We start from the raw sequence: 20,387 nt of genomic DNA, 5'->3' as shown, positions 1-20,387 counted from the left end.
CTACGAGCCTATGAATTATCCTCAAATCTTGCCTTCCCTTCACCTTAGTCAATAAATTCTGTTAATTCTCCCTCTTTTATGTCTTTAATTCCATATTTTTCACCCCATTCAGATTATTAGTACCTTAGGACACAGTCTCATCACTTCTTGCTTGGAGTTCTACTAAGACCTCCTAAATCTTGGCCTGCTGCTCATGCTATTTCTCACCTTTCTGTTTTTGCTAAAGCTCTTTTGTCTGTCAGTAGACATCCTTTGCTTTCTGTCAATTCCACTTCACCTAGATGATTATTACTTGTTATTCTCTCATCCCCATACATGTTTTCTCTTTTAGGAGGTTGACACTTACTTTACCCCATGGCTTCCTTACTGTTCCAGTCATGCCTCTAACATTGCACTTTCTGCACTGAATTTTAATGATCATGTTCAATGTCTGTGTTTCCCTTTAAACTAAGAGGTCCTTAAGGGTAAGAACCATGTTTTAGTTATCTTTGTGTCTCCAATGCCTAACATAGTACATAGCACATAGAGACCACCAATGACATATGTCTGTTATAGATGCCCTTATCTTATATTCACACTTTCATTCCTCCATAGTGCCTTTGACCATGGCATTAATTGGTATATGTTTAAAAATATTTATAAAATCTCCAGGTAAATATATGCTTTCTATGTTGAATGCATTAATGAATTAGAATATCTATGGTGGAAATATATTTACCTTTTAAAACTAAATTGCTGAACTTCATGTCAACTATACAAATGAGGAAACCTATGTGGCCCAATGCAGGTGATTTAAAAAACCCCTTCTATTTTCATCTATCCATTTATATGACAAGGTTTCTAGAAAAATTAAAAAAATATATAGAAATCTAATCTTGAGGCTAAAAACAAAAATGTTTGTTTTTTAGCAATGCCACTCAATTTATTGAAATCCTCCCATGTTATATGTAGAAAATCACTGTGATCTATCAAAAACAAAATGTTTTTAATGATCTAGCATTCGACAAATAAATTCTTTTCTTTTACTTCTGTTTGTTATATTTTTACATGAAACCATATTACATAAAATGGTTGTAGCAACACCAGTGTTTCCACTGTCCCTTAGCTTGGTGCTTCGAAGAATATTTGCACTCAGAGCCACATGTCAAAATGATTTAGCATGCATGAAAGAGATGCTCGTATTTTATAAAGTAAGGGAAGCTTGATTGTATTGGGGATGGGGGAAATAAGAAACACCAGGTTCATGTTTTCAGTCAGATCATTTTTAGGAAAGATGACTTATAAGAACTAAGAATACGGAAATTTATTTCCTATCAAGCTACATGTATCAGTTTGCCTCTGAAAAGTCTTCTAATCCACCTTAGGTATGACTACCCCACTTTGAAAGCTGCCCAAAGAAGGAACTACATAATACAACAACATCTAGTTGTCTAACTCATAGTTCTCTTTGTTTTCTTATTTTTTTGTACTTTTAAACTTAATGCACTTGTTATCTCTTATATTAAACTCTTTGCGGCTTTTTTATTTCTGCTCTTCCCTTTTAAACCAGGAGAAAATAATTTATCAGCCACATTAACTCACTCTTAACAATTGCTCCTGTACAGAGCAGAACATCTCTCTCATTTGTCTATTTCACATTGAAACATCTTTTGGCCAGACCTGTGTTCTCATAAATTTTAAGAGCATATTAATTGCAGAAAGTTATCAAAGTAGTGAGGCAGACAAGAAATAGAGGAGACTTTACTACATTTTTAGTTTTAAATGGACTCTATACACATTTACGCCATCATTTGCTCTCTTTGGCAGTATTTTCCTCTCTGAAAATTATGTATGCACTGAACCCCTGACATATAGTTTTAATGGGAAGACCCTTTAATATGACATCAACCAAACTCTGAAGCCTTAGTGCCACCCCTAGAAATCATACAGACTCAGAAACTTTCTCTGTTTCCTCTTGGACTCTTTTTTTAATGTGATGGTATGTTCATAATCATCATGACAAAGACTCTAAGAAACATTCTTCTAGTTTTGGTTTCCCCTTACGAAGACAGACAATTAATCTTGTTAATTTTAGAAGTCTTATTGTCATGGATAGAGGTTTTCAATGGCAATATTCACTGTTATTTGAAATATACTTCAATTCATTAAAAATGTCTACTCTAATAAAAAATACGTAACGATAGTAAGTTCCCTTTTCTGGAGCTCTGTTATAACATTGTTAAGCCATTTCAATAGTGTTATTTTGCTTTACAGGGATAAATAAGCCTGGTAAAAGTTTTAATATAATGAATCTTGTTGGATAACCTAAATTACTTTATGATATTTTACTGCACTATTATTTGTACAACTGAATAGATATTTTAAGTTGCTCAAAATTAGAACTTACATGTCTATTGATAGTAGTCAGAATAGTTAAGGAGAGTGTCACGTACCCATACGTCTTGGTGGTCATTCTGTAATTTTGACTACCCTTTCCTTCCTAAAATGTTATCTTCCCTTGGCTTTCATGGCACCACATTCTCTCAGTTTTCTTCTCCTCTCTCTGCCTGCTCCAACAAACTCTTATGTAGGCTATCCTCCTCTTCCTGCTTGCTAAGTGTTTCTCAAAGCCTAGGCAGAATGGCTACAAATCTTCTTAAATAAAATAAAACCTTAGTGGCAATAAATAGTTTTTTTGGCTAAAAAAATTTATAGTTTTTCTGGCTAAAAATCATACATTTGTCAGTTAGCTTCTATAAGCCTGAATTTTTAGTTTGTGAAAGGACCTTGCTGAACTTTAAGCTATCATACAACTTATATGTGAATGAAATGCATACTCTAATATGTGAATGAAAACAATTAAATAGGCTGTTTATGAAGAACTACATACTATTGCTTGTATGGTTGTTATGTAATAAATTCTTAAAATGTGAAAATGATATTATAGTTGGAAGTGTTTTTTCCATTAAACTTGTTCTCCACATTTCATAGGTGAGGAGGCAAGTCTCAAAAAATTGAACTAACGGGAGCAAACACCAACATTAGACTAATTCTAATGCTTTTTATTTATAACATGCATTTAGCAAGTGGAGTTTGTTAGCATGATATCTCTTAAAGATTTTATCCACTATCTCTATAGAATAAATTTGTATAATGCCTTTTTCTTTTCTTTACCTTTATTTTGACATAATTGCTGATTTGGGTTTAGATCTGGGAGGACCCCTCAGAAATACAAAGGCTTGTGGGTTTATTGTAAAAGAATGTAAGATAAGTTGTCATTATTTTATTGAATGGGATGAGGATTGATCTTTCCCTTTTTTATTAAAAATACTGTTAATAACGTTTTTAAATAAAGTTCCATATGCAATTGGTTGATTAAATAAATCAAACACAGTAAAGTTTTATAGGACATGAAAAAAAGCTTTGTTGTTTTTCCTGCCGTTACTTTATATCCTTTTAATTTTTTCTCTTCTCCATCTCTTGGAAATAACTTAGCCAGATCCTTTGTTTTTCAGAATAACTTAATCATTTCAGAAATAATTCCACTTCTGGCAATGATGGAATAGTTTTTATTGGATTAACCCAATGAAGAATAACAATTATAACTTTTGGATCAATTTTTTTTTTTAATTAAAAGATCTGGAGATTAACCAAACACAGGCAGAAACTATAGTGCATTCAACCCTTGAAAAACGGTAACTGCATGGAGTGAGACCCAATTTTATATGGCTTATTCATTGAAGATGCACCTCAGTTTAGGTGACCGGGGTAGCTAGAGCTCAAGCAGAATGTCAGAATCTTATTAGATTATTATGCTAGAGGATGTAGTTTGAGGCAGCCAGGGTGGACAGATATCAAAAGGAGAATCACAGAAAGGAAGGAGACATGAAGGAATGAGCCTCCAAATCTGTGTATAAGCTACCCTCATTTCATTGCCTGGCTTCTAAACTGAAAATGCATAAGGAGGACTCAAAAAAAAAAAAAAAATCAACAGATAGCAACATCCATAAGGCTAAAAGAGCTGAACAAAAGATTACAATTGCTGTTTATGACAGGGGAGATAGAGACTGAAGTTTTAGTCCCTCTAGATCAGAAAGGTTTAGTGAGAATGATAGCTTTTCCACAGAAACTCCAGAAGGCTATGTTTAGGAATAAAGGGATTGTCAACACCCAGGGATTTACACTAGGAACTAAGGTAAAATTAAAGAAAACCTGCCTTAACAATGTGTAAAACCAAACCTCCACAAGTTCAGGGGAAACAGTAATTTAACAGCTTGCTGAAACAAAAATCAATCCTTCTGAAATTATACAATTTCAGAGATATAATATCAAGTCTCAGCAATGGATCAACCACAATGTTCAGTTCCAATCAAATGTGAAGAAACAGGAAGGTGAAGAACTATGAAAATGTAATCCGTGGTTCAAAAAAGCAATCAATATAAATTCATCCTGAGATGGCAGAGATGTTGAAATTGTAGCAAACACGAACTTTAAGCAGTTATTATAAATATGATAAAGGACTTACAAGAAAAGATGGTCAAAATGATTACAAAGATGGGGAATCTTAACACAGAAATGGAAACTATTTTTTAAAAATTGAAATTCTAGAACTGAAAAATAACCTATCTAGAATAAAAATGTTACTGAATGGACTTAACAGAAAATTCGAGATGGCAAAGAAAAGAAAATCAATAAACCTTAAAGCAGATCAAGACAAATTAACCAGGGGCGGCTCGTTCGTTAGAGAGCAGTGCTCTTAATAACAAGGTTGCCAGTTCAATCCCTACATGAGCCACTGTAAGCTGCGCCCTCCACAACTAGATTGAAACAACTACGGGACTTAGAACTGATGGGTCCTGGAAAAACACACTTAATTAAACAAAAGTTTAAATAAAAAGATAAATTATCCAGTTAAAGGTGAGATAGTAAAAAAAAAATATTTTAATAAAATAAACAAGACCTCAATGACTTAGAGACATTAAGAGGTCTAAGTTGATGTGCTCTGATTCTCAACTAGAGAGAAGGGTAGAGGGTAGAAAAAATATATGTAGAAATAATGTTGACATTATATATGTTGACATTTATTAAATTTTATGAAACATCCCAGACTCTCAGTGAAAATGAAATTAATCCTGGCAGGATTAATACAAAGAAAAACACATTTAAGTACATCAAAGTTAAACATCAAAAATGAAAAGAGAATTGTAAAACTTAAGGAACAGCAACAAAGGTACAAATAATGGCCACTTCTCATCAGAAACATTATTTGGCAAAAGACAACAGAATGGCATCTTTAAAGTGATGAACATTAAAAAAAAAATAAATTATGTGTGGTGATGGATATTAACTAGACTCATTGTGGTGATCATTTTCCAATATTACATATATCAAATCATGTTATATATCTGAAACTAATATAATGCTAGTCAATTATATCTGAATTTTAAAAAAATGCATGAAAAGTTTTTGAATGATAAGATTATTTTAATTTTTGAAATAAAAAAGTTGCTCTTGCTTTAAAATTACCAGACTTGACTAGGAATAATAATTTTATCCACAATTTTCCCCATAGACAAATTTCAAAAGTATGAAGAAAAGCATATTTTGATTTTAAAAGTATATTTTGACTATCTTCTGAGATTCTCAGTGTTCTTATTAAATGTTAATCAAAACCAGTAATGTCCTTATTAAAAAACACAAAGACAAAAAGTATCCAGAAAAAAAACTAAAACAAACACCTGTCATCTCAGAGTGTGATATATACTATCAATATTACATAAAAGTGAAGGTACACAAAGACATTTTCAGTAAACAAAAGTTGAAGAGTATATGCCACTTGTAGACTGTACTGCAAGACATTCTAAAGGAAGTTCTTCAGGTTGAAGTAGTACGTAGAAAGGAATAAAGTGTCCCAGAAGTAGTAAATAAGTGGTAAATACCAGAAACTGTCTTTTTTCCACTTTATATGTTTGAAAGACAATGGATTGTTTCAATAAAAAACTGACATTTTACTGTGGAGTTCATAAAATACAAATATATGACCACAATAGCATAAAGGATAAGGTGGGTGTAAATTGAATTGCATTGCTGTAAGTTATTATTACCTTTTTAAATGTGAAGTGGTATAATATTAATCTAGATAGAAAGTGACAAGAATGCATGCGATAATCTCTGGATTAACCAAAGGCAAATGAATTTACAAAGAAACACAGCTAAAAGGCCAAAGGAGGATATAAAATGAAACATTAAAAACATTCAATTATCCCAAAGGAAGGCAAGGAAAGATAGAACCAAGGGAAAAAAATGGGACACAGATAAATCAAATAGTAAATGATGGACCTAAACCTGGCTATTCAACAATTCATTAGGGAGACATAATAGTTACAAATGTGTATGCACCTAATAAAAGAGCTTCAGGAAAATGAAGCAAACCTGACTTAAATAGAGATTAAGAAATAGAGAAGGATAAATTCCTCTCCCAGAATTGAAACACGAAGGAGAAAATATAAGTAAGTATAAACTTATATCCTAAAAGTTAATGATTAGTTCCAAAGTGATCAGGATTTTATTTATGTATTTATGTATTTATTACAAATAACATTGCATTTTTAAAAAGAAAACATGACTTGGATTGTGTTTGCAAATTACATTCTGACTTCATCACGTACGATGTACTGACAAAATATTTGTAGTGTAATTTTGGCAAAGGTAAGTCCTTGTTCTAGATCGTTTTCTATCAGAGGAAATATTCGAAAATCTAGTTTTATTTTTACATTAACATTTCTTTCCACAAAGTTCATAAAATAAGAATTTTGCATTCAACACCACCACCTAATGCTTTGCCTTGCATTTATTTGATATAAAATTCCAGGGCCTACACTTAACCTTTAGATACATAATAAATATATACATATATACATACATACATACATACATACATACATACATACATACAAACATACATATATAAATACTTACCTTAAAGACCAGTTCTCCTACCAAGCCATTCCATGTCCCATCTTCTTGTGGGCTTCCATATTTATGATCCGGTGCAACATAAATTTCATAGTTAAAACCCAGATAGTTAGATAAGGCATCCAAGACATCGATGGAGAAGCCCTGGTATTTCTTCGGCTTACCCAAGACATTTTCCGAGACCATTACAAAAGGTTCTTCCTACAGGGTAATAAGAGAAATCCTTGATGTCAATCTATATTGCTCCTTAAAAGTAAAGGTTAATTCTTCAAAGAGTTTTGCTTATAGTCTAAAAAACTGCTTTTGGACTTTGAGAGAACTTAGAAATATAACTTACGCATTATTAATGTATTATATTATTAAACAATGTTTAATCAGCCAATTTCTTGTCATCTGTCATTTAATTACAGTCAGGCACCGCTTAATGATGGGTGTATGTTCTGAGAAATTCGTCACTGGGCAATTTCCTCCTCCTGCAAACATCACAGAGTGCACTTGCACAAACCTAGATGGTGCAGCCTACTATTCACCTAAGCTATATGATATAGCCTATTGCTCCGAGGCTACAAGCCTGTACCGCTTGTTACTGTACAAAACAACATGAGAATAAATCAAGCACAAGAATATTTGATGCAATCAACAGACTTGGTAAACACATGATATATGAGGCTGCTGCCCATGTAACGCAGCCTAGTGTTTTACAGCAAGCAAACTTTGTTTTATACATAGAAAGAATAGACTCTAAAATAATAAAAAAGTATAGTATAGTAAATACATAAACCAGTAACATAGTCATTTATTATCAGTATCAAGTATTATGTATAGTACGTAATTGTATGTGCTATACTTTTATACAACTGGCGGTGCAGTGGGTTTGTATACATCAGCATCACCACAGACATGTGAGTAATTCCTTGCACGAGTACATTTTCCATGGCTATGATGTCACTAAGCAACAGAAAATTTTCAGCTACATTATAATTTTATGGGACAACTGTTGTATCACACGTCGTTATACAGCATGTGACTGTACTACTATATCAAAAATTAGATGAAAGTGACTACAAAATTTCAGGGACCAGGATTCATTTTCCTTGCCATCAGGACCAATCTAAGATTCATCAATAATAAAATCATATTAAAGAAACCGTTAATTTATTGTAACTTTCCTCAGGCATTTATTGTCTATATATGTCAAAAATATGTAAACTAATATTTTAACAGATTTAATCTATACAATATTTTCGGTAAAGATCAAAAAATTCTAAGGACATGTAATTTAGCTAAAATTTATAACATCACATTTCCTGGGAGTAATTTTGAAATTTGAATATAAACACACATTTCATTGTAAAAAATAGCTTCTTTACAAGTGCTATTTGAAATTCACTCATTGTTTGGCAAATTGTGTAATTTAATAAATTCAGCCAATTGGTTTCAGCTTCCACCTCTTTTATCTTCTTACATTTTTGTCCTCTTACAATAAACAAATAGGCCCCTTACACTTTTCAGAACACCTGGTGTTAGGAAAGCCCAATCATTTGAAACATGCTGGCAGACTACAAAAAACTAGATAAGCTAGTCCTGAATTTCCTAAAATTGTTTAGAAATCTTTCAGCAACAGTAGTATTTACAGATAACCATTCACAGTGTATATAGTCTATCCAGCTCTCTGAGCAGGTCAAAATCTATCTTGGGTCTAAGCCAGAATACCCAAAGCTTTTATCCTTGGATCATTTTTTTTTAGGGACTCACAAATTAGACTCCATTGAGTTATAAAATAATACTGTGCTTTTGGCTTTTACTCAAACATTATGCAAACACCTTATAAAAATCATTGAATTTATCTTAGGAATATTGTCCACCATAACATTCAGTTTCCCCTAAAAGTGACCATGAGATAAATTTTGGAATTATTCAGAGCCAAGAGAGTTTCATTTTCCTTTAGTAATGCCTTTTTAAAAAAATAAAAATAATGTAACTCATTATGTAGGTATCCTTTTTCACTTCGGATACCCAAAAGTTTAGTTCTAAGGGCTCATTTACAACTATGTTGATACTGTAATATTTATAATATTTTTAAAATCTTGGTTTCCCAAACTATTGATGTTTTTTCTCTTTTATAAAACTAGGTATTATTTAACTGTTTATATCTTATCTTTGTGTAAAATAAATCAGTAAATGAATAGTTAAAGAAAATAACTGCTATTTGTTCCCACTGGCTGTTGTCCTCTTCTTCAATAAATGTGTGTGTGTATAAAATATGTATATATTAATGTATATTAATGTGTGTGTGTGTGTGTGTGTATATATATATATATATATATATATATATATATATATATATATATATATAATTTTAGCGCTACTGAGAATAAAGGCAATTCACAGTTTCCTTTTGGGTAAGGAAAGACCAAGTGACTAATTCTGGCCAATTTTATTAACCAGGGTACTTTGTGCAACTGTTCTTATATCTTTTCTACTTCTTTCCAGCTGGAATAAACACTTAATGGCTGGAGCTCCGGTACCTATAAGCTCTGGTAACTTAGACCATATACAATATAGGAACAAGACAGAAGTCTGTGTCCTTGAGAGTTAAAATGCTATACAAGACTGAGTAATTCTAGAAAGTAGGATTCTAGAAAGTAAGAAAAATTTAAAAAATTTTGTTGTTGTTGATAAGCTCTTGATTTTTTTCCTGTTATAGTAGTATTTCCTGTTATAGTAGATTTGATGGTAATGAATACTGATAAATAAAGCAATAGATGAGAGGTTTTGAGAATGAATAAAAATTTCTAATAATACTGACTTCTTTAAATCATATCAAATGAATGAAAAGTAAAGATTTAATCAATCCTTTAATATTAAGTATAAAATACAGAACATCTTGATGATTCCAAATATTTATATTTTTAAGTGCATAATAAACTTCCAGATAATTAATAGATTTTGTTACTATTCATTTGGTTGTTTGAACAAAATTTGACCCAGTCGATGACTATGCGTTGCTCTAAATACTCTAAAGTAGGTCATGAAGTCATTAGAATCAGAATGGATTCATGAAATTTCAAAATAGAGATCATATTCAGAGAGCATGTAAATATACTCAGGAAATTCTAGAATTATTGGGCATTGATTGTTTACATTATATTGTAAATTCTGGCAATAGAGTGTACTTATTTCTTTATACACATTTCATTCCTTTATAGATTTTGAATTTCTCTCCATTGACAAACCAATGGACAGATGATTCATGAAAGATCTTATTTGAATGGCTTCTCTATCCATAATTTTGGACCATATATATTCTCTATTTATCCATGGACTTCAAAATCTAGCAAAGCTCTTAACTTTAGTAGCTTGCTGAATGTTTAAATTGTTATAACCACTTTGAAAAACATTTTGACATATCTAATGGAGACTGAAGATATTTATATGCAAGTTAATTTTTCCTGTTTTTGAGTTTTACATAAACATGTATCTAGTATGAAGATATGCATAGTTATGTCTTAGCAATTTCATTCTTTGGTTATGAACATTAGAGAATCTTGGGCACCAAAATATATGCCCAAGAATATTTATAGCAGCATTGTTTAAAATAGGCAAAATCTGGAGATAATCTAAATATTCAAATGTCTATCAACATGGAATAGATAACTATAACGTGGTATATTGATGCAATGTAATACTAAACAGCTTAAAATGTAAGAAACTAGAGCTATACACAATAACATGAATGAACTTTTAAAAGAATAACAGTGAGTAAAAACAACAATATTCAAAGAAAACCGTTTCATTTCATTATTGTAACATTCAAAAACAGGTCAAATTAACTATGTATTGAAGGATTTACACCCATGTAGGGACACTGTCAGGAAAATCTAGGGAGAGATCATCTGTGGGTGGTTATCTCTGGGATGCTGGGGAGGGTGTGGTTAGAAACATGCACAAGGAAAGATGTCTCCTGTGGTAATGGCAATATTCTAGGTTTTGTTCTGGGCAGTGATTACCTGGATGTTACCTTATTATTCAATAATTAATGGTTTAAATTTTGTTCTCTCATATAGTGTTACATTACAATATAAATAACAACAAAAAAAGAAGTATGTTAAGTGGGGCCTGATAATGAAGGGCATTAAAGCCGTATTAAGGCTTCTGTGTTATTTGGCAGGGAACTGGAGCTTTATGGAAGGGAAATAGCATAATTAGAAAGTACTTCTGAGAGCAGAATGAATTGCAGAAAGGAGAACTAGGGCCACTTTGCAACAGCGCAGATGACAGGTGATTATGGCCGGTGCCTATTTAACATATATTTTAAAAGTGTGTGTAGATGACTTTGAGTCTTCTATTATAGGGACAGAGAGCAAAAAAGGAAATAATAAAACACTGCCTTTAAAATTCATTTTCCAGCAATTAGTTGCAAGGAATATTAATAGTACTGAGTCTGAGCTGGTGATAACCTGTCTGCCTATTAAATGAAAACAAATTGCAGATTTCGATTTGCTCATCCCTTGGATGACAGACTCTCTAAGCACAATCCTCAGCAACTGGAATAAATGAAGCTTTCACAGAATGCCTGTAGTTTATCAATCTAAGTGCATTAGCGTGAGGATCCATAGACCTGCTTGTAGAAAAGAGTGTTTCAGTGGTTGATAATTTTCATATTATCAAGGATTTATTCACATCACTTGTTGTGTTATTAGATAATAACCTCATAATTCTGAATTTGTATTCAGTCATTTAAAAAAAATCTAATGTTAATTGCGTAGTTGATTTACAATTCTGTTTGCAACTTTCAGATTTTGTAGTTAATTCCCATATTTTAAAAACTATGCAGTATTGTTTGCTAGTCTTAGTGCTTGAAAAAAAGCATCTGAAGTCTTTGATAGGAACAAGGGACAAGCTCTCCTGCCAAGGCTTTACTGAGAGCTATTAAGAGGTTTTAATATGCATGGCTTCACAGAACACCAGGATAGCTAAAACTACTAGGAATGAGTCACTGGAAATTCCTTATGGCTGCTCATACCTGCTACTCAAAGACAATAAAAGAGAGTGAGAATATTTCTTAATGAACTTTTAAAAAAAATTTTCCCCATAAAACATATTCCTGACTGAAATAAACAAGCATTGTCTTTATGCACAATGTGAGCTTATATTTTGCTTAGGAAGGACACGTTCAACTGTGATATACGTAGAATTAATGATCACCATTCTATAAGAAAGCCTCATTACTTTTTACAGACCATATATAAATAGAAACTTCTACATGTTAAAAAGCAAAAGGTATGAATTTGTTTTTAAGAAAATATCAAGACACCAGAATAGGAAAACAAACATGAGGATATCTGGAAAGGAAAAAAGAATTCTAGGTGTTGTAAAGGAAAATAATATACCAGTTCTATGGACAGAAGAAAAGCAATTCACAGGGATATGCAATGAAAACACTTTTCAAAGAGCTTTTGAAGAAGGATTTTTATAGATAGGCAAGTGTTTAGACAGCATTAGCCCTAAACTTATTTTTTAAAATGCTTGCTTGCATATTTTTATCAATGCGATTCAAATTACCAATGATAGAAGTAAATAAAGACATTCCAATTTTCTATAACCATGTCTTACATATTATTTCTGATTCCTACATTGTAAGCAATTATTTTAATAAAAAATACTTTAAATTGAACATAAAATTATTGCTACTAGTATACAAGGTAATTTATTTTAAAAATAAAATATCTGATTTTATAGATTGTTTTCAAATCATGAAATGATCACATTTTAGTGACTTAGAGGCTAAATGGAGAATGGCAAAACAAAAAAAAGATGTTCATTTTGTTTTCATGTCAATTTGAAAGAAATATAGGATGCTGTACCTTGGAATACAAGGTTACCAAGGACGTTAGACAGTCACAACAATCCTAAGTATATTAGTTCTCATTTATTGGTTTTTCCTAGCATGCATTTAAAAGCTAAGATTTTAGGAAGCTAAGATTTTAGGGGCCACATGATTACATATGTAAACAGAAATACCAGATCTCAATTTGTTTTTTGAACAAGAGTGCTGGATAATATTATTTTGCTAAATTTATTCAAATATTCATTATTTTGCTGAATTTAACACCTACGTGAATCTTACAAGTGCATCGCCATGTTTTAAGAGTCAATTTTATTCCACAAGTATTAGTAAAAGTTTAATAGACACAGATTGCTTTGTAAAGGCAGTTATCTCAAGAAAAACTATTAAGAATATGTTTTAAGACACAGCATATTGCAGCTGTAACAGGCTATGTTGGCTATACCAAATGTCAGAAGTCTACAAAATATTTAATGGAAGAACTTGGTAAATTTTTGACTTCAGAATAAAGGGTAAAATTTTGACTTCAGAATAAAGATGATGTTCACATACTCTGGGTCATATAGTTGTATTCCTGTTACAATATTATCAAAAACATGTTAATGTTAACATGTTCATAAATGTCAGTGGAACCTTATAATAGGACTTACTCTCTGTCCGGATATGAAAACATTTAATAACTATAAACTGAAGCTAATTAAATATCAGACTATAGTGAAAAGCCATATAAAATTAAACTTGAAATATTTAGCCCTAGTGGTATTTTAATCTAAAATAATATTACATTACCTATAGGAAAACAACAGAACTTCAGATATTTATTCAGTCATTCAAAAGAATGTTAATGCCAGGCACTTGCTAAGAATACGACAGTGAACAAAACAGAAAATAAACAGACATCTCTATCCTTCTAGACCTACATTCCAAAGGGAGCGATAGATAATAAACAAAATAAATAATATATATGTTATACCAAATGATAGTAAGTACCGTGGAGGAAAATTAAGCAAATAACGAGAAAAAAAATTGCACGAGACAGGGTTGTACCTTCAATCAGGAAGAGCCTCTGTAGAAGAAGCATTCCAAACTAAAGAAAGAGTAAATGCAAATGTATGAGGCAGGAGTTTCTCTGACTTGTTTAAGAGACAGAAGGGACACTGATGTGGCAGGAACTGAGGAGCTGGGCCAGACAGGAAATGTCTGAGAGGTAAAGAGTATATGTCGGATGGAGCTGAAACAGGTCCTTTAAGCCCCTGTGCTGATCAGCTGTTACTTCCACTGAGATGGACAATCATATGTGCTCTGAGCAGAGGATGGATTGATCGGATATGCTTCACGATTTACTAGACAATTGACAGTTACTATTGACAATAGACTGGACGGGGCAAGGACAGAAGCTAGGAGATCAGTTAGGAGTCCTTTGCAATAAATCAGAAGTGAGCTGACTTGGAAGAAAACTGGATTTGATGAGGAATAATTGAATTCTCAGTATTTTTGAAGATAGAAGCTGATGGGATCGGCTGGTATGTTGAATGTGGGGCTGGAAACATATAGTGAGAAATGATGTAATGTTATGCTGTACTTCCTGGAGATTCTCAGTGGAGGCATCGGTCTTCAGAAGAATATGAATTTCTGAGACTCTCCCTGATTGTTTTTGATTTGGAGTATATATCATAATTCTATTACAGGAACTACAACTTTCAATCAATACACTAAATTCCTCAAGGTGAATGTTCAATACAAAATCAAAGACAGAATTTTGTAAAAACCTAGAGCACAGAATACAAGGTTAATTAACATTCAAATTTAACAGAAGGAAGCATGAAAAACGTGTATTTTTCCTGAATATTTGTGACTCATGCAATCAGTTAAGAGAAATAATACTTATTAGAGGAAATAATGATTAAAATCATCATAATTTTTAAAGCTTATAGTTTAAAAGGACAGAGTTCAATAGGTGAATTATTTATTTTTTGCTCTCTTAACAACCTGTGGGACATACAGATTAAAACAAGTTATTTATTGCTCATGCGACTGTCAAGGCTGAAAAAGAATGTTAATGTTTATTACCACGCATGTAAAGAAGTGGGCTTTCTTATACACTTACGTGAATTAAAATTGGTACAGCTTTTGAAAAAAACAAAGTTTATAGTAGAAAAGCAAATACCTTCAAATTTTCATAATCTTTTTTCTGGTTATTTTACATCTAATTAAGTATTATAATTAGAAATGAACACATGCATGTATCTAAAAGAATGTTCATTGCAACTTCTCTGGTGAAAATTTGAAAACAAACTAAATGCTCAATAATTAAGTATTGATCTTATACAAAAATATGTATCTGTACGGTAGACTACTACACAGCACATTCGGTTGTCAACCTCAGTGTCTCAATGCCCTGGTACACGGTCATATGTTCAAAATTAGGCCTTAGATTTTTTCAAACAAAGAATGACATTTCAAAATTTGGGACTGGTTTATTTTTCTTTGTCTTCTAGAGAAATTAAAAATATCACTGTAAAAACATTACTTACATTTGCTTTCTGACATATTTCAGTAAATGAGAAATAAAAATGTTGAATTTCAGTTGGATACTGGGAATAAATACAACCTTCAATAAATTAATAGAAGTTTGAGGCAATTGTAAAGATAATTCATTAACTGCCAGAAAAACCAAAAATACAAAAAAACAAAAAATAACTGTTATCTGCTATACAAAAAAATATTTATTGACATTAAAAATATTCATGTGTTTATTGCTAAATGGGAAGAAAATGTACAAAACTATCCGTGTGTGTGTGTGTGTGTGTGTGTGTCTTAGTCAGTACAAGCTGCTATAACAAATTACCGGACTGGGTGGCTTAAACAGCATTTTTTTTTTTTTTATAATTCTGGAGTCTAGAAAGTCCAAGGTCAATGTGGTGGCAGATCCAATGTCTGATGAGAGTTTGCTTCCTTTGTCTCACAGGGCAGAGAGTGGAGAGATCATCTTTCTCATTTCTTTTCTTATGAGGGCACTAATCTCATTCATGAGGGCTCCACCCTCATGACCTATTTACTCTCCAAGGTCCCACCTCCAAATACCATCACATTGGAGATTAGGCTTCAACATTTGAATTTGGGGGGGGGGGGGCACAAATATTCAGTCTATAGCTATATGTATGTTTAAAATTTGTATATATATACACACATATATATGTGTAATAATAGCAGCAAACACATTCACGTAGGACTTACTGTATGCTGGGCACTTTCTGTATATATATGCCCAATACTCCTATTAGTTTAGAACCATAATTATTTCCATTTTCATGAATAAGGTAACTTAGTTTTGTTTAGTTAGTGACACATACTGAAATATACTAGTCAGTTTTTAATGGAGGAACTAGGGATGATTTCATAGTTAATTTTTTGTTTTCCACATTTTCAAAGTTCTGTCATTGAATATTCTAGTACTTATTTCAACTCTTGGATCAATGAGACCAAGCATTAGGGAGGAAGGAAATAAAAATTTGTTTACAATTTTTGAGAGAGTAAATGAAGTCAGGGTGAAGTTCTGGAAGAAGAGATGCCAATGAAGGAGGCAGCAGAAAGAGAAGGCGGAAAGGAATCAGGGGAAGACACTGCAGGAGAATGCAAGAAAAACAAGGTTTCAAGAGGAGCAAGTTGCTGGTGGGTTCCCATGTGGGTGAGAAGTCCAGAGAGATCTCAACTGGAAAGCACTTAATTTCATTTGTCAAGTAGGAGATCATTAAGATCTTTTGAAAGGCAGTGCCTTTGGAGAGATCAAAATAGAAACCAACTGAAGGCAGTGGTTTAAGGATAAAAATAAATAATGAAGGGGAGAAAGAGCTGAAGTCTGAGACCACTGCATGACAAAGAATTAGTAGAATAAAGGGGATTCGGGGTCAAAGAATGTGTTTCATTCAGAGCACTTTTTTCAGGTTAAGGGAGGAAGCAAATGAAAAATAACAACAATAAAAATTTTACATTATGCCTGTCGTCCTTATCACTTTACATTCATCACCTCATTTAGTTCTTGGAATTCTCTGGTATTGTTATTGTCATTTTACAATTGAGAGAACTGAGATTTGGCGGTAAAATAGATGAATACAAGATGCCTGCCTTACAAGATGGTAAGAAAGATTGAAATTTGGATCCAGTGTTGTCTGATGCTAAAGCCTGCATTCTTAACCATTAATTCAGACTGCCTTCGTTAACATTTGTGCATGTATGTGTGTTTGGGGTTACTGGGGAGGAGGTATAGAAACTACATAGTAGATACATGGGAAAGAACTTACCCTACAGTCTTTTAACACACGGCGGTATAAAAATCAATCTCTTGCTTTCTCCATTCTATATTCCCCAACCTATGCTCATTCCTAAAGCAGAGCGATTTATGTGTTCTTGTTCTTCTTTTGCTAAGTCACACTTCAGTTTTAGTTAGCATACTGATGGGATCATAGTTTTGATATAAAAATTACTTTAAAGTAAAATCTGAAATCTTATCTGAACTTCTCTTATCTGACTAAAGCAGAGCCTCCTGAAGATACAGCTCCCATTAACTCTACTCCCAAGGGCATTTACTGAAAACTCCAGGAAGGAGATGGGCTTCTCGTTCACCGTAGCTTGTCTGCACACACATGTGCGTGCGCGCGCACACACACACACACACACACACACACACACACACAGGACCCTTCCATACTTTGCTCCTGAAACAAGATCTAACCCTCCTCTTTTTGTTAAGTATACAAACCTTTACTTCTGGGCATTCAACAAGTTCTTTATTAGAGTGACTTCCCTGTGCACATGTAAATAAACCTTGACTTTTCTCCTGTTCATCTGTCTATTGCCAGTTAATTCACAGGCCCCCAACCAATCAAACCTTAAAGAGTAGAGGAAAACTTTTCTACCTAACAGTATCAAGACTTTTTCCTGAACAACTTTTTTTTCTAAAAGGAGATCTGGAGAGAACAAGATACACAATAATTTCACTAACCCCACTCTCTACCCTTTGTAGAAACTACACTCAATATTTCTGTTACTGACCTGCCTGATCTAAGGTTTTAAGAATAAGGTAACAGTTTTTTTTTATTTCTAGTGACCTGAATGCTTTCTGAAGGCTATACCTTTTTCTTTTGATTTTATTATGAAGCACAGTGGGAAACTTGAAAGAAAAGATATCCTGCAGAGAGGGAGGAAACATAAGGATAGAAAGCAGAAAGGTGCTTATATTTAAAAGCAAGAAACAAATCTGTGGGGATTTACAGAATGTAGAGAAGTCTGAACTTAAACCTCCAAAGACAATAGTCTATTTCAAAAATTAATAAGTACATGAAAAATTACTAGAAATGTCATTAAAATTAATAATAAGTCACTTAAAAATGATTTCTGTGCCAGCTCTTATCAGGGCGGTGGATATGGACTACAGTGTTGAATTAATTATTGGGACACACATTAAGGAACTAGAGAGAGGATCCCACAATTTACTAGAAGATGTAAAGCAGTATGAAACTTTTTTCCGATTGCTATTATTTTATTGCATAATAAACTGGAATGCTGAGCCTAAACCCAGCCCTAACACTTACCCCTATGGGATCCTTCATAAGATGGAGAAAATGTCACTTAGGAAATGTCACAAATCAAAAACAAAACAAACAAAAACCAAAACACTGGTCCTACTTATTCTTGCATTCCTTAGCAGATACTACTTTAAGAGTGTTCCAAAATGTAACATTACTGTATATGTATTGAAATGCATCTCAGTTCTTGGTGCTGATGACCAAAGGTCATTCTTAAAATTTTGAAAGGACTCATAAAGCAAAGGTGAGATATTTTTCAAACTCTTTGTTCTTGATGGGTGATCACTTTTTTATTCTCCTTGACTTTTAAAAAAGTAAAAGACCTTGCTTTCAAACGCTAATCGGTTGCTTCTTTATTCCCCACTAGATTGCAGACCAGTCAGCCTCAATACTTCATTTTCTTGAGTGCTTCATTGACCACAGTCTTAGAGATTACATTTGGCTCAGAACAACATAGTAGCTTGTTATTTTTAATTGAACTGCAGAGTACATTACCGTGCATAAGAATTAATGGAAAAAAATTAGTATGAACATTTAATGTTTCCATTTCAAAAATCGTGCCACTAGCAATGGTTAAAAGAGAAAAAACAAACAAAACAAAACAACAACAAAAGAAACCCTTCAAACCTGCCAAATAAAAAGACCTTAAAAAATTGAAGTTCATTTCCTCATGCTAACTTCCTTCATCTAGAGAATGTGAATTTGGTTGCCGAAAGATTTTAAACATACAAGAATCACAAATTCAGTTTCCAACGTGATGGCCTTTTTTTCCCCAAGTTAAACTAATTAGCAGAGTTTACTTGGAGATGCTGTGAAATGGCACCTTAAAACCCAAACCTCTTTGTATTTCCACTGATCATTAAAAACACCCAAGGGGTGTGTATTCTAAAACAGTATGCATTTTCATTCCTTTCCGTGACCAGCTTTTCCATTTCAGGGACCTCCATGCAGTATGGGGCTTCTCTCCTTCACTGCCTCCTACTTCCCCAGAGGGAGCTGAATTTTAATAGCTGTTCGTGTTCTAGAAGCTGACAGATGAGTAAACTATTCCCACGTTGGGTGCTTTTTGGAGGTATCTCTTCTCATTTCAGCCTAACCTAGAGTCCCATTGAGTGCCACGGAGAGTGATTTGATAAATTGTCCCCTATTGGTCAAAACTTGTACCTGTACCTTCGAAAGAATCCAAATCCCACTTGAGACCCAGATAGCTCATTGGTAAGGCTGCCATCTGACTCCTTGGCTCTTGGAGAGGGACTGGAAAGCATGCAAGGCTTTTTAAAAATTCATTTCCCTTCTAAACAAATCTAATTTTACATTTTAATTCAAAACACTGTTTTCCCCTGTTGATTGGGAAGATTTCTAAGATGTAAGTAAGAACAATTTCCTGTGACTTATTTTTTGCATCTGTTTGCCCCGTACTAATGTATGTCACCTGCAAAACAGCAATATCTACATGCTATTGGCAGTCAAAAGTGGCAGATGAATATGCTCTACCTAATGAAAAGCTGGACCCTTTGAGAGGTCAGGGCAACATTGAAAACACTGAAATAGCAAGATGTGTGAGGAAGTATCCTACTTTATAACTATATAAGTTTGCTCACCGAAATAGCTATCAATTGCTACATAGTTCAAAGATAAATACCTGATTTTCATACATTCTTTTAAAGTCTTGGTACAATAACATCCCCCTAAATTAAACCTTTCTCAAAAGTCTCTATATCATATACGAGCTCTAGAAATTGATCTGCTTCCTATCGTTCTTTGTCCAGCTTTGTAGAGTTTCTCTGTCTGTACGTATGTATAACCTAGTACTCAGCCAAGACTCAAAAGGACCACTATGCAAATTTCTGCAAGTATTCTCCTAGATAGCTCCCGCTTGTCTAGAACATGTACCAAAAAATGCAAACCACCTCAACCTTCCCAAACTTTGATCTCTAATTTCTTAACTCAGCAAGGGCGACAATCTCTGTCTCTGTGCCTTCAGTATGGAAATTGCCAGC

At 33.1% G+C, this 20,387-nt stretch overlaps 1 protein-coding gene across 2 annotated transcripts in view; it reads right to left on the bottom strand.

Annotated features, from left to right (window-relative positions):
• Positions 1–20,387, bottom strand: part of GRID2 (glutamate ionotropic receptor delta type subunit 2) — a 1,348,544-nt gene that overhangs the window by 338,794 nt on the left and 989,363 nt on the right. For both annotated transcript variants that reach the window (XM_033106341.1, XM_033106342.1), the window contains exon 10: positions 6,958–7,155. In XM_033106341.1, the coding sequence (XP_032962232.1) occupies positions 6,958–7,155 (198 nt within the window). The remainder of the gene's footprint in view (positions 1–6,957; positions 7,156–20,387) is intronic.

The sequence above is a fragment of the Rhinolophus ferrumequinum genome, chromosome 5, assembly GCF_004115265.2.
Source record: "Rhinolophus ferrumequinum isolate MPI-CBG mRhiFer1 chromosome 5, mRhiFer1_v1.p, whole genome shotgun sequence".
NCBI classification, from domain to species: domain Eukaryota; kingdom Metazoa; phylum Chordata; class Mammalia; order Chiroptera; family Rhinolophidae; genus Rhinolophus; species Rhinolophus ferrumequinum.
Note: the sequence above shows the minus strand (reverse complement) of the source record. Positions and strands in the feature narration are given on the sequence as shown.